The sequence below is a fragment of the Panthera tigris genome, chromosome A3 (genome assembly GCF_018350195.1).
Source record: "Panthera tigris isolate Pti1 chromosome A3, P.tigris_Pti1_mat1.1, whole genome shotgun sequence".
Taxonomy (NCBI): domain Eukaryota; kingdom Metazoa; phylum Chordata; class Mammalia; order Carnivora; family Felidae; genus Panthera; species Panthera tigris.
Window position 1 is genome coordinate 59,382,507 of NC_056662.1, and position 14,966 is coordinate 59,397,472.

Here is a 14,966-nt window from a genome sequence, read left to right on the forward strand (position 1 = left end):
TTAAGCCCGTTAAGAGCGCCTCAGGCAGAAGTTGTCACTCATCTGCTCTTGTTCTGATAGCTTTGAAGACACACCTCTGTCATAGCAGGTAACACAGAATGGCATACAGAGGTTCTTCTCTTTCATCCTTTCCCACCCACCTTATTCTGGAGAAGCCCATTCAGGACTTGGAATACAACTCAGTCATTCTTTCTAGAAAGTTCTTCCTGAGTACCTAAACTTCTCTCATCATAGCACTAATCAATGTTATAAGATAATCAGTGAGACCATGTCTGTTTCACTTAGGGTGGCAACCTGAGTGCCTAGCATAGTTCTGAGCACGTAACTGGCTCAATAAATATTTGTTCAAGAATGAGTAAGTGAATGAAGGTGTATGTGCATTATTGTCTAGACTGTGGGCTTTGCAACTTTTTTTTAACTTCTCCCCCTCTTTTCTTATTTCTTAACCCACTGATTGGCATGTACTAGGTATTCAATAATTTTGTTCAGTAAATAAATATCTGAAAGGACTTATGTGACCATGGAGCCTGAGCCCAAGGCCTGGGCTTGGGTAAGTATCCCCAGTGACTTCATCCTTGACTTGGGGTTGTATTCTTTAGAGGAGGATGATGGGGATGACAGCATGGGGATCTGGGCTGACGCTCACTCAGGACCAAGAGGATGAATCTCCCTTTATGTTGCAATAAACCTCATATCGTTGTCTAGAGAGTGACAGAAAGTAATGCTACATTCATAAAAATGTAACTGTCTGTGCTAAGTATATAGAATTATAATAAGCATCACAGGAAGAGTTGGAGCTTTGGAAAAGCAGTGGGAACCATCCCTTGAAGGAGCTGCTGTCTTTATTTAAGGGTGAGCCTGACCCTTAGACTCATAGCTTTAATCAGGGCTCCTTCCTGTCCTCACTGTCATCTTCCTCCTATGATCTTGGGCTCCCATTTTCTACCTCCCAAAGTGCAACTTCTTCTTTGAGACCCAGCAGGGAGGTATCTTTCTTTTGAGGAGTTTCCTGCCCCCCTGTCTTGTGACAGGCATTTTCCTTCTTGTGGCCAGTTCAAGTTCTTTTTGAAGCTCCCTTTTTCCAGGAAACCGATGATTGGTTGGAAGAAGGTGGGGTTTTTCTCATTCCCCTGTCCACGTGCTGCTTTTAAGAGACTGGCTCTCCTTCTCTGTACAGTATTCCCAACTGGATAGGGAACTCCCTGTTGCAAAGGTGCCAAAAAAATTATGTGAGCCTGCAAGTCTCAGCATATGGAGCACAAAGAGAAGGAATTCAGTGAATCTGAGCTCTAATTGAGTACTTACTGCAAGTTAGTAATGTGCTAGAAAGTTACGGGGAAATCAATTTGGGATTCATAAATATAAGGAAGAATGTTGCTCCCGTCAGAGCTGAGCTCTTTTAAAATGGAATAGAAAGCCTTTCAAGAGAGTGAGTTACCTATCATTAGAAATGTTCATGTGTAGGCTGAACATACCAGGGCTGATCTGGAAGGAATTCCTGCACGGGGTAGAAGGTTGGCTAGAGAGAGCCTCTATGGTTTCTTCCAAATTTCAAGCTTCTGCAATTTTATTATGGGGTTGTAACCTTGTAATGCAGTTTATATTTCAAAATACTGTACTTAATTAGTTGTTTTGCTAAACTCCTTCTGAAGTAAATCAGCTTCATACAGTGGTAATTAGTTTATTGGTAGAAACAATGACTGACTCTGAAGCATGCATATTTTTATGTATGTGACAAGGACACAAGAAAGGCTGAGTATTATTATTCATACACTGTTTTCCAGAAATGAGATTTTCTAGTATCCCTGTGAGGATGTAACAGTAACTTAACTAAGTTAATAAATAACATGAAAATAAAGAAACAATCATTAATATGGAATATTAAAAAAATGCTGAAGCCAGATTAATCGATCTTCAGACAATTGAGCATAGTTTCTTACACTTGGAGTGAACCCAGAAGATTCTGGCAAGATTATACTTAAGAAGGCACATGTAGCCTTCTCCAAATTGCAGTTCATCCTCTTGCAGTGCTGTCCCTGCTGAGGCACATAGTATGAGACATCTGGAAGACCTGAATTTATGGGCAGAGTGTTGGGCACACTGGAGAGACCATGACTTCTCCATCGGTTAGCTATAATGATAAAATGAAATGACTACAGTGGCTCAGCCAGAGAGTCTTACTTTGTCCCCAAAAGTCCAGAGACAGGTAGGTGGTTCAAAGATGGTATAACTGTGTGAAGAAACCATCAAGGGTGTAACCTCCTTTTAACTTCAGATCTGCCAACTCTAGTTTGTGGTTGTTGCCCTTTATGTTCAGGATGGCTGTTCCGCCTCAGGCCTTCAAGTACATTCTAGACAAGAAGCAAGTGACCTAGAGGAAGAAATGGTGCCTATTTTAGGAAAGCAAAACTTTCTAAGAAATTCCAGTGAACTTGAACTTATGTCTCATTGGCCCAAACTGTTATATGCTTAGTTCTTGCTGTAGTAGAGCCAAGAAAATATAGTTCTTTCAGTTGGGCTTAGTACTTCCCCAAACCAAACTTAGGTTTTGTTAGTAAATAAGAGGAGGACACATACTGGAGAGGCAACCATTGTCTGTATCCTGATGAGGTAGATTCTGCTCTCTATTTCGTTTTTTTCTGGATGGAGGACGTTTGCTAGACTTTTGAGCTACTGGAGATGCCACTACCTGAAAGACCTTGTGAGGATCTTATACTGCTGCCCTTTGCGCATGTCAATATTTAACCTATCAACACATAATTTTGAAATTTTTCTGTCTTCAGGCTGTGAGCCATAGTTGGTCCATTTGCAACCTCAGTGTCCTCCAGGGTCTTCATGGGGACAATCAGCCCCATGCTTGAATACTTTCTGGTGCTATAGAGAAAAGAGTCTGGCACCTAAAGTCATGTTATGAGTTCTTTCTCACATTTCCCCCCAGACCTAAACCAAGTCTCTTCCTCTTGGACATGCTGGTCTTGCTGTCTGTTAACAGAACAGCAAGCACTCCTGTTTGGAACAGACCAACACCTTGAGATTTGTTTAAGCCAAGGAGGAGGTCCTACCTTTAAACAAAAAAGATTTATGGCTTTCCTGATGTACTCCAGGGATTCCTGTCTGACAGTGCTCAGGAGGAACCACTGAAAACAGAATTCTAACATTTTAGAGCTGTCAGAGACAAAAAATGACAAAGACAAAAAATGTCCAACTCAGCCTCTCACGTGGCAAAGGAGGGCACTGAGACTTGAGAGGATGCGTGTCTTACTCCAGGTGTGGTACGGCAGAACTCAGAGGTCAAAAACTAGGGGAAGGAATATTGCATGGGGAGAGGTAGAGTGCTCTCACCTTCTGAGTAGATTTGTATTACATTTATTATTTAAGCACCTACAGGCATGGGAATACTTCAATGCTATAGACAATTAAGGCAGAAGTTAGTATAGTGTATACTATAGAAGTTAGTATATAAGTATATATAAGTATGTAAGTATAGAAGTTAGTGTATACTATAGAAGTTAGTATAGTATAGTGGTATAGTGTTGTGCCTGCTTAAATCTAATCCCCTCTCTTTTATGCTCTGGTTTGTGATGCTTATCTGCTTCTTAAGTTTACTCCCCTGTAAAATAAAAGCAATGGTAACACACCTCATGTGGTTTTAGGAGGAATAAATGGAGTTGCCACTTAGAACAGTACTCAGTTATAATATAGAAATATTATAATATAGAAATGTTTGCTATCATTACGATTAGTCATCTTCTCTTCTCAACAGATTAAGAGTCTTTGAATCTTGCACGATGGCCATTGCACACCTTGCAGAAGCACAACAAAGAGCCAGTGGGGATATTAATTTTAAGTCAGGATGGTTGGTCCTTGTTACCAGCACCAAGGGATTCTCCTATCACAAATAATGGGATTATCCCCCAAGTAGGTCAGGATGGCACAAAATACATGATCTGTGATAAGAAATACTTTTCTGATCTACTTTTATGACTATCCTATGCCTTTTTTGCCAGTATTTTAATTTTCAGTAGATATGCCTGCTTTGTCTCTTTTCTTTTTTAAAACGTGGTCAGCTTCACATACTAACTAGTCTTTTGTATCAACTATATAAGAAGCAACTAACACTAAAGACGTTTGCATGGAATTCTTACACCAAATCAGCTTTTTCTTAAAGATCTCTTTAATTGGACAATACTTTAATTCTCTAAACAATGTTATGGTAGTTGACCACATTTTGAAATTATCTTTGTCTTGTTTGGTACTTGAGTGGCATGAAAAATTTCCCTCTGCTTCCTTACCCCTCTCCCAAGGGGTCATTTTCCCCGCTCTTTTCTCTGCCCTGCCTGGCCTCTGACCCTGCCCAACTCTGCTGTTTCCATGGGCTTCTGAATCTAATTAATGTCTCAGTGGCTATATAAGTGAATTATGTAGGCAGGAGGATGTTGGAAAGTTTGAGGAAGGTACGTACATTCCTTAGGGAAAACCTGGTTTTGTAAAAAAAAAAAAAAAAAAAAAAAAAAAGTATACACACACACACACACACACACACACATATGGAATGCACTTGGAGGAGGTAGAATGTTAGTAACATACTTATACTCATTAAGTATCTCTTGCCTGATGAGCAGATGCAAACTTAGGAGCTTCTCTTTTGACATGTGGGCAATAATCAGTCATTATAGAATCCGGCTGAGGGGACAGATAATCCAAATATTGCCACCATTGCAACACAAGTGCCACGCAACTAGGGTATTGGCACCCCTTCCCCTCCCCCTCCATTTTGCAGCCAGTTCACAGCCACTTGTGGGAAGCATGTCCTTAGATAATCTCTGAAATAACCCTGGCTACTAGGGCCACAAGTCCTTCTCAAACTCTCCAGGGTGTGAGCAGGCAAGGGGGAGGGGCCACAGTGCTGAAGTTCTCTGCCAGAGGATACTGTCAGAGAGCCCAAGGCAGAGATGGTCCCTATGCCCCATGTTTCCATGGAAACATAGGAGGAGTGATGACAGCCAGCACAGCCACACCATCTGCTCAGGACCTGGTGAACGATGAGAAAAATAGAAAAAGAAAGGCACCTCAGATCCTAGGTTAGAACCACTCTGAGATACCAGTACAGAGGGAAAGGCACTAGAACTCCTAGTGGATTAAAACCCAAGCTGTCCTGGGGCTCAACATATTAGCATGTAATTTGCAAGCAGAAAGCCTAGGGGGCTTATCCTGCGATCCCTAGATACAGTTACACTCAAGAAGCCTCTGGAAGGAGAAGCAGACTGTGATGCGTCTGCAGCCTAGCTGGAACTGGAGAGAAGGTGCAGTGACAGTGACAAGCAATGCTGCAGGAGGTGGGTTGGGGGCTCCCCTGACCTTCCAACAGGAACACCTGCACGGCTGGCTTTTAGCCAGGCATAATTTTCTGGGGGAAGGGTGGGGATTATACAAGGAAAATTTCCACCTGGCCACTCGCAATCGTGACCTTCTGAGTCATAGCCACATCTTCAGAATCAGACATGAATTAACATAGCCATGCAAAGTTTCTCTTCTCTCAATTTGTACCCAAAGAGAGATCTTTGTTAGACGCCACAGATTTGCTTCTGGGTCCGTTTTGGAGGCTTTCAGTTCTAGGTTGGTGGAATGTGAGTGGGGTCCTTGCTGGGTGCACTCGTAGGCCTGCCTCAAGACTGATCAGGGTTCATTTCTCAGCCCTTTCTGTTCATAGATCTAGCTTACAAAAAAGCCAACCCTGACTCAGGGAGCCAATAGCTCCTCCCTTAGCTAACTCCCCCAGCGGCTCTTCAGAGCTGGGTGGTTTCATTCAGCTCTCTGTAGTGTTATCTGCATCTATCCAGGGAAGGGGGGAGGGAGTCCCTCAAGTCTGAAGGTCTTTAGTATGCATGGAAGCTACATCTGCTTTATAGGAAACACCAGTTCTTATTTTTAATTTAGGGAGTCTCTTACTCCTTTGCAAAACAAAACAAAAACAAAAACCCCAAAACCTCCCTTTTAGTTCTGGCATTCTAATCCCAGGAAGTCCAAACTTTTTTTTGCTTCTTATTAAGGATTTAAAGTTTCGACAGCTAGATTGAGCACTTGTTTTGGTATGTGTATCTAGAGTCTAGAAGATAATGGGAACATCTTAATCCACCAGGTAAATAATAATAAAAAGATCACCCTATAAAGGTTCTCATTAACTGCTCTACATCTTACTTGCAAGTGCTATTAATTTATTTCTATGACAACTTAGTAAAAATGCTACCTACAGGTATGATTTGGATTTCTTCAAAAGACCATATTCTCGGGGTGCCTGGATGGCTCAGTCTGTTGGACGTCTGACTTCGTCTCAGGTCATGATCTCACTGCTTGTGAGTTGGAGCCCCGCATCGGGCTCTGTGCTGACAGCTCAGAGCCTGGAGCCTGCTTCAGATTCTGTGTCTCCCTCTCTCTCTGCCCCTCCCCTGCTCGTGCTCTCTCTCTCTCAAAAATAATAAACATTAAAAAAAAAAAAAAAGACCATATTCTCCAACTGGACACTATACACAAAAATATACACTGGAAATAAATGTATTAACATAACTTCCTCTATGTTACAGGCCCCAAACAGAAAATAAGGGCTATTCCTGAAGAAAGATAAATACCCACACTGAAATTGCTTTGGGCTCAAAGTACATTCATGTATTAACATGAGGCACTGTGTTTAAATGCAAATATAAATCTACCCATTACAATGTGACTTTTGAGGAGAGGCCTTTTTTTGAGTAAACCACTCCACCAGCTCTATACCCCCCAGCGCTTTCTCGCTTTCCTTTTCTGGGACCATCTATTTATCATCAGTCTCTGTGGTGGTGAGGGCCAATCTGTATCTTTAAGCTTCAAGCCCAGGATGGGACTCCCAGTAAACATGGTTCTGTTTGTTCTCCAGCAGCCCCTCTTTGTATAAACAGATGTGGTGGGAAGGGAAGGAAAGCCAGATCTCTGTGAGGGGTGGGAGGTCTCCTTTCTGGAGAAGCTTCCAGGCTGCAGCCCTGAGCACAGGGACAGGATGCATTTCTTGTTCAGGCAGGGGAACTTGCAGTTCTTCCAGAGAGGGGCTGTTCTCACTCTCCTCCACCCTCCACCCCCTTCCTTTGTTCCTGGGAATGCTGTCTGGATGTCTCAGGCATCTCACTTTTGCCAGAGCAAACATTTCCAACAAGGCTTATGCTAAGGAGATATTAGGAAGACAGATTTTTTTTTTTCTTCTCTTCAAATGCACTGTAGATTGGGATTTGGGAAGTTAGCCCTTCACACCACTACTTTCTCCCCTATTCACATTCTCTTTGTTCTTTTGTAGCCATGTTACTACCTTCAACTAATGAGGGAGGAATTTTAGGGGCTGAGAGTTGTCGGCTTGTAAAATAAAAATTCCATTTTCTCAAACTATGTTGATACTCACTCTATCTTGATTGTTTTGCATTTTGCACATTAGTTGTGGATGCTAATAAAGGAAGGACTATCTCAGAGCTGGGGGAAGACAAGGGGGCTGAACATTTTGTAATCCAACCCAGATAGGTAAGAATTCTTATTGGTCTTTTCTTCTTCCACATGTTGTCCAGACTTAGTTGGTTAATCCTCATTCAGAGGTCAGGGAGGTGAGGAGGACTGATGGAGGGATCCTGTGACTTCTCTCCAAGGGTCTAGATTTCTGGTGGCTCCAGCCAGTGGTCCTTCTTGTTGAGAATGAACAAAGGGGAGAGTATGGGAAAGGCCTCCGGAACCACAGGGAATTGGGGGTTTGGTGCAAGTGATGGAGTATAACCACACTGCTCTGTACCGTTGTCTCCAGGAATTCTCTGGAATCCTCAGTGAGGCTCCCAGAGCTGTGGCCAAGAGGACAGGAAAGTCAGGCAACTGAGGGAGGGTTCTGGTTTCCGCCAGCTGTGGTGGAAAAACAGGGCCATGGTCCTGATCTAGGCACGGGCTTCTCAGCACATTTGTAAAAGTAAGGGAAGGGGGGAGGACTGTTCTTAACAATCAAGGAAGTCATAATAAAAAGGACCTGATTTTTAGCAGCCACAAGGATACTCTGTCATCCTTCCAGCTGACAATATGCCACTCTCCAGACAGGAGATGGGGTGAGAAGTTAACAGTCTACACCCAGAGGCCTGTCCCCTCTCCCAGTAAGAAATAAAAAGAAACAAGGTTAGTTTCCAGGGACGGCCAGCTGGAGGATGCTGGGACCCCCGCTGTAGGCCAAACTGCAGGTCCTGTCAGAAGAGGTTTCCTCCCTTTCACTTAACTTACTGACTCCAGATATTTTAAACGATTTGTTTACAGCGCGGCTGCAGGCAGCTCAGTTAACTCTCCCGGTGCCTGGGGCGGCCAGGGAATTTCCCAGCACGCCCTCCAGTTCTGCAGCCTGCACTCCGCCCGCGGGAGCGCCTGGCAGGGTCCGGGGAATTCTGGGCCCCCAGAGAAGTGCGTGCTGCCCGGGCAGGGCCGGGTGGGGCCGGGCAAGGGCGAGAGGCAGAAGATGCGGCAGGCCGGGCCCGGCTCAGCATCCCACTGCGCTCGGCACCGCCGCCTTTCCCTTCTCCCCGGCTCGCAGGACCTCCCCGGGCGGCCCCGGGCGGCGGCGGGTCAGACGGGCCTCGGGGTCGCAGGGCGAGGGGGCGGCGCGGCCTGCGAGCGCCGCGGGACCCCGGTGAGCGGCGCGGGGAGCGCAGGGGCGCGCGGGGCGGGCGCGGCGCGGGGCTCACGGCGCGCGCGCGCCTCGGCCTCGCCCGCGCACACGCGCCTCCCCGAGGAGAAAGAGGCGGGCGGGCGGGCGCAGAGCTCCGCGGCGGCGGCGGCGGCGGCTGCAGCGGGCCGGGCCGCCGCGAGGGAGGGGAGGAGGGGCGGGCGCGGGGAGGGAGGGGGGCGAGGCGGCGGCGGCGGCGCGGCGAGCTCGCCGCTCTCTCCTGAGTGTGCCTGCGCGCGAGCCGGAGAGCGGGTGAGTGCGCCGGCCGCTGCCGCCCGCCCGGCGGACCGGGAGTCGGGGGCGGGGGGCGCCGGGAAGCCCGACCCGGGGGCGGGCAGCGGGCGGGCGGCGGCCGCTCCGGCTCGGCCGGGATGCACCTTGAGCGGCGCCTTTCGTTGCAGCGCGCGGGCGGCCCGAGCCTCGGCGGCGGCGGCGGCGACGGCGGCGGCGCTGACACCTCCCACCATGGACAGCTTCGACTTAGCCCTGCTCCAGGAATGGGACCTCGAGTCGCTGTGGTGAGTCCCGGTGCCCGCCGCCTGGGCAGGCGGGAGTGGCAAGGGGCGGCCGCGGCGGCCCGCGCGCCCTTACCTGGGCCGGGGGCTCCGGGCGGCCGGCCGCCGTGGGGGTGGGGTGGGTCAGGGGCGCCAGCCCCGCCGGCTCCTTCCTGCCTCCCCGGGATGGATGCACGGCCGCCTTCCCGTCTTCTTGCCCCCCTTTCCTGTCCTCTCCCCCGGTGCTGCCCGCCCCAGCCCAAGGGTTGGTGATCTGGGGAGCCAGGGGCAGAGCGCAGCCATGGAGAGAAAAGGACCCGATTTCTAGAACGTGTCACTAGTGCCTGGGGATCCACCCCTCGGCCCCTAGCCCCTCTCACCTCCCTTCTCTTAATCTGCGCCCTCCCTTATCTCCGAGAGCCTCTGGTTCACACCACCGACCCCCTGGAGTTGGTGCTGCTGCGAAGTGCCCTTAGAGGATGCTCCAGCCTCCTGCCTGGAGGCGCCGGGTTTGGGCGGCTACATCTTTTCTGTCTCCTACCCACTCCCACCCGAGATGGAAAGTGAAGACCGGGGGCAGGGGGCGAGTGCGGGAATTCCAGAGGCCTTGGCCCGGGGGGACTCGATTCCTCGAGGTTCACCATCCCTTTGGGCCCTTTCTTCACACCTCACTACAGTTGTACTCCTCCTCCTCCTCCTCCTCCTCCTCGTTCTCCTCCTCCTCCTCCTCCTCCTCCTCCCCACCCCGGCGCCCCGCGTGTCCCTTTATTCCACGCTCACAGCTCGTAGCCTGGGGAGCGGGCGGCCGGGGGAGCACTCCGGGATCTGTTGCTCCGTGTTGTCACGTTGAAGAGCTGCTGTAGGTAAATCGCCGCTAGAAGCAGTTTAATTCTCGTTGCGGGTTTCTTAAAAATCCCATTGGCTGCTTCAGCATCCCTCTTATCCCCCCACCCCCGGCTCCTAAATGTTTTCACCCAGCCCTATTCAGGTGGTAAAATTACTGCCCGCATATTCCTGGAGGAACTTGTGTTATGTTTAATATTTACGGGAATGAACAGCTGCTGGAACAAGCATATTAACTGCACTCTGTTCTGCCTCTGGTAATTTTTTTTTTTTTTTGCTTTAATTCAGTAAAGAGTTCACATGTGTCTAAAACTGCAAGTGGTGTGCACATGAATATGCAATGTACAATTTTAAAGCTAAGCTGCTTTACGATTTATAGATTGTACAGATGATATGTGGATTATTTCAGTGATTTGGGCTTCTGGTGACTTTGATCTTTCTGAAGCCAGGTGTAACAAACTAAACTGGACACAAAGCAAGTGCATTATCGAGCAGTTTCTTATACAAGATCCGGTGGAGGATGAGTAGCTCTGCATAATGCTGCTGCTTGTAAAATACACAACGATGGGCCCTATTGTAATAAAACTTTTATATATTACACTGGAAACTTCAAAGAGCCAGTGCAGAAAGAATATGAAACATGTTATTACTCTATAAAAGTTGCTAATTACTGTCTTGTTGCTCCTGGGGTTATTTCAGCCTTTCATTTACAGATACCTATTATTTTACAGGTTTACATTTAGAAATGTTGGTTTCTGGCACAAATTCATTAGATTTCTAGATAGAAACTGTGCTTTAAATGACTTTTGCTTTTAAAAGATAGTTTTTGAGTCAAAGGGAAGAACTTACTGTTTTGGCATGTTTTTATGGTGCTTGTCAGCTTGCTGACTCAAATTGAAGCCCCCTCATGACTTTCATAAGTACTGTTGTGAAATTACCAGCTATACTCTGTGGGCTTTTCCAGTACAGGGTCTAAGCTTTATTTCTCTTTGCATCCTTAGTTTCCAGCTGGGTTACAACTGGAGCACAGTTACATGTTGCATGTCTATTGCATTGACTTGAAATTTACATTAGCTAGGGTACATGTATTCTTTTTAAAAATGAAAAAACGAAGCATTTTTTAAAAGTTGCTGTACATACAATCAGAATTTAATCAGTGCATGGGTTTATCTTTGGCTTATGAAAACGTGCAGGCTTTCTTGCTTACAATATAGTAGGACAGTTTGGCTTAACTGAAAGAGTGTCTCAAGTTTGCAAATGTAAAGTTTACATTTGATAAAGGCTAACATATTTATGATATGTTAAAGATCAATCAAACTACTTGACTATGCATTTCTAACACAGACCTTTTCAGTCATGGATGAATTTTTGCATGGTATTTTCTAACTCAGTGTTATGGTTTATTTTTAAGTTTATAAGTTTTTAAGCTAATGGTTTATTCTTAAGCTTATAAGTAATCCAAAATAACTAACATCGAGTACTTTCTGTGTGTTAAATGTTTTCGTATCCATTGTTTTCTTATTTGAATCTCATAACAATCCTGGAGGTGGTAAGTGGTAGGAGTCCCATTTAGTAGATAAGGAAGTGGAGGCTTTGAATGGTAAAATGACTCCACTGAGACCATAAAGCAAATGACAGTAGAAATTTTAAGTTAACATTGACTGAATGCTTACCATTTATCAGGCTCTAAGTATATTACATGTTTTAGCTCATTTAGCCCTCACAGCCACCTTAGTAACAGCATATACTGTTACTATTCCCATTTTACAGGTTGGGAAATTGAGGATGAGAAAGGTCAGGGGTAACCTGCCCAAGGTCACACATCTATAAGTGGAGCAGCCATATTCGAACCAGCCATTAACTTCTCAAAACTCAGTTTTCTGACCTTAAATCCAGTGTATTTTCTACAGAGCTGCAGATGTCTCCCAGTTCATGAGGGCGGCTCTGAAGTTAATTACAAAACAAAACCTTGATGGACTGGAAGTTAAGGTTCTGTCAAAATATCAAAGAAAGAGAAGGTCAGAGCCCTAAAAGATATTGATCTAAAATTAAAAATCTAAAAACAGAATACCATGATTTGGGAAGTTATGCCTGCCCTATGTGAATTAACCTATAAATATCTATAAGTTTAAAATGAATACCACTGAAAACTTCTTTTTTTAATTCATCTTAGAAAGACACCTGTTTTCTTTGGAGAGGCTGGGGGAAAGTACAGGTTAATGGCAAAGGAGAATGGTATTTTAATCCCTAACAATTCTTTCTAACTGGTAGACATTGTTTACCAATAAAACAGATTGCAGTTTGTTAGTTGTGACTGTAGCTTTGAACCTGTCTAGTCGTGGCAGAAATTGTCCCCAAATGCCTGTATACACAGTATAAAGAAAAATGTTCAGTATTGTTGAAAAAAATCAATATAGACAATCTCTGTTCAATATTCAAGAACCATCTCCTCGGCCTCTTTGCACCCACTCCCCATACTGTCGAAACACCCATAATTATTTTTCAAAGAGGCCTTTAGGGTCTAAATTATCCAGATAGCTGTTTCAACTTTTCCTTTCAGCCTTACTTAAAGTTGAAAAGGGTAGCCCTAATTTCTACTTCTAATTTCACTTCCTGTGTCTGGTTTGAAGCAGAATCTAACCAAGAGAGAGCTTGGAACAAGGTGAAGGCACTCATTCTGCAGTGGCTCCATAACTTCACTGGGTAGAATTGGACCCCTGAAGAGTTGGGGATTCAGGAAGTTTGTAGGGGCAGAAATTCTGAGGAATAGCATCTCTTTCCAGCCTCCCACTCTCTTCCCCTCTTCCTGTCTGCTCCTTCCTGTTCTCCGCCAGCTTTTGATCAGTCACTGGACATGTAAGCCATTCCTCAGGGCCTTTAAAATAATGACCATCCTTTTTACTAGGTTAACCATTACTTTCACTGCTGTAAGGGATACAAAGATGAGTAAACTGGGTTGTACATGTGATTATCTAATAGGGGAATGATACGAGTATATAAAGGAAAAGGAGGTTTTCAGCACTGGCGATTCAGAAGAGAGAAAGACCATATTTGGGACTGGGGTGGGTGGTAGAGGAGGGAAAGAGGAAAGATTGAGTTTAAAAAAAAAAAAAGGCTTCCATGGAAAAGGTGGCCTTTGAACTAAGCCTTGGAAGATGAATGGGATTTTTACAGATGGTGGGGGTGGGGGTATTGAGAGGACATAGAGGCATCTTGAGCAAAGAAAGAACTTGAACAAAGGCTTTCATGGTGTCTCTGAAAGATCCTTTTATGAATCATGGTGGAATTACCTATACCAAGTATTTTAAAGATGCCAAACTTTTGTAATTATGAGGTAGTTTCAGTGAATGGGAAAGTGTTCCAAATGAACTTAGTAAAAAAATTGTATTTAATCTTCCTTTAAATATAAAACATTTTAGTTATTGGGGAGAAAGTCTGTCAAAATATAATAGAAATACTCAGATTTCTCTGTACTACTCCCCTCGCCGTATCCCTCCCCACCCCACCATAGGTTCACATAGGCCAGAATCCATTTACTTTTATTCAAATAGGCATTATACTTTATATTCTTTCAGATTGGAACCTTTGAAGTTGTGATAAATGGATTGTTTCATACTCATCAATTTGTTCAGTAAGCATTCACAGAGTATTAGACATTACTATATGATAGGTACTATAGAACAGTGGCTTTCAAACGTTTTACACCATGATGACTCACAGTAATAAACACATTTAACATTGCAACCCTTTGTGCGTACACATACACATAACTGAAATAAATAATTGTCACAAAATAACACTTATCCTTACTATGTGTGATGCACTTTGATATTTTCTATTTTATTTCCATTCTATTAAAAAATTTTTTTTCTGTCTGTCCATGGGTTGAAAACCTCTTGCACCCCCATGTTCCAGTGGGGGAGGGGAGTGAAGCAGAGCCCCTAACAACACAGGGATGCTTCCCAGTCGAACCTGCTGACATATTTGGTTCTCTTCAAATCAACTGCCAGCGGACATGCCCAAGCCATGGCTTCATCTATGCCTCCTTTAGTTAGGCTTCCCAGGCCCTGTATAGTGTCAGAAAACTGCTCCAGATTCCTGATCTTGACCCTCAGGTACCTTGACCCTTTCTTACCTTCCTGGAAAAGCAAACATTTTAAGGCCTACCGCTATCCCTGTTGTTGGCTCTTAGTGTCAAAGCAGTTCACCAGAACACAAAAGGCAGAAGGAGAGGTGCACACAGGGACCCTCCACATTCTGTCTGCAGGGTGATGGGTAGAGAGCAGGCCAGTTGGTTGTGCTCATTGTCCATGGCCCTAAGCGGCTGTATGGTTCGCAGCAGTGCTTGTCTTTAGTTGAGAGCCCAGAGCATACCCACAGCTTGGGAAAGGTCTCAGCACGTGAGGGGATGAAAATATTTCCCTAAGTGGTTTTCAGGGCTAGGGCCCGTGGGCTGCAGCCTCGAAGGGGGCTGGTTGCCTGGGTGCAGGAGGTAGAGAGGTGTTGATGGGAAGCAGTAGAGCACTGGGGGCAGGGAGTTGAGTGCTGCATCCATTTGTGAGAAGCATCAGCCTGGCTGTGGGTAGGTGTGTTTTGGAGAAAACCAGGTGGGAAGACTGGTTGATGCCTGGTGTTGGAGTTGAGGACTCAGGCTTGGCTGGGGGCCACACTGTTACCAGAGAGGATGTGAACTGGGTGTGCGGATGAATTTTAACCAAATGTCTTTTGATGACGATGAAGATGAGTATTGTGTGTGGGGAAATGATTCCTTCCTGTGTTCCAGATTCTCTTTTGTGAAAATGTAGGAGGGTTATAAAATGCTAGGAATCTATTTTGGGAAAATGTCCCTGTGAACCAGAATGGGTCTAATCAATGACACTTCAGATGTAGCAACTTGTACAAAGCCCTTTGGCATATTGTTG

At 45.4% G+C, this 14,966-nt stretch overlaps 1 protein-coding gene across 3 annotated transcripts in view; it reads left to right on the forward strand.

Annotated features, from left to right (window-relative positions):
• Window positions 1-14,966, forward strand: part of AFF3 (AF4/FMR2 family member 3) — a 566,812-nt gene that overhangs the window by 32,954 nt on the left and 518,892 nt on the right. For 2 of the 3 annotated variants that reach the window (XM_042981179.1, XM_042981181.1), the window contains exon 2: window positions 9,109-9,225. In XM_042981179.1, the coding sequence (XP_042837113.1) occupies window positions 9,173-9,225 (53 nt within the window). In that variant the 5' untranslated portion in view covers window positions 9,109-9,172. Of the gene's footprint in view, window positions 1-8,899; window positions 8,960-9,108; window positions 9,226-14,966 lie in introns of those variants that run through there. The other variant, XM_042981180.1, reaches the window with a different exon arrangement.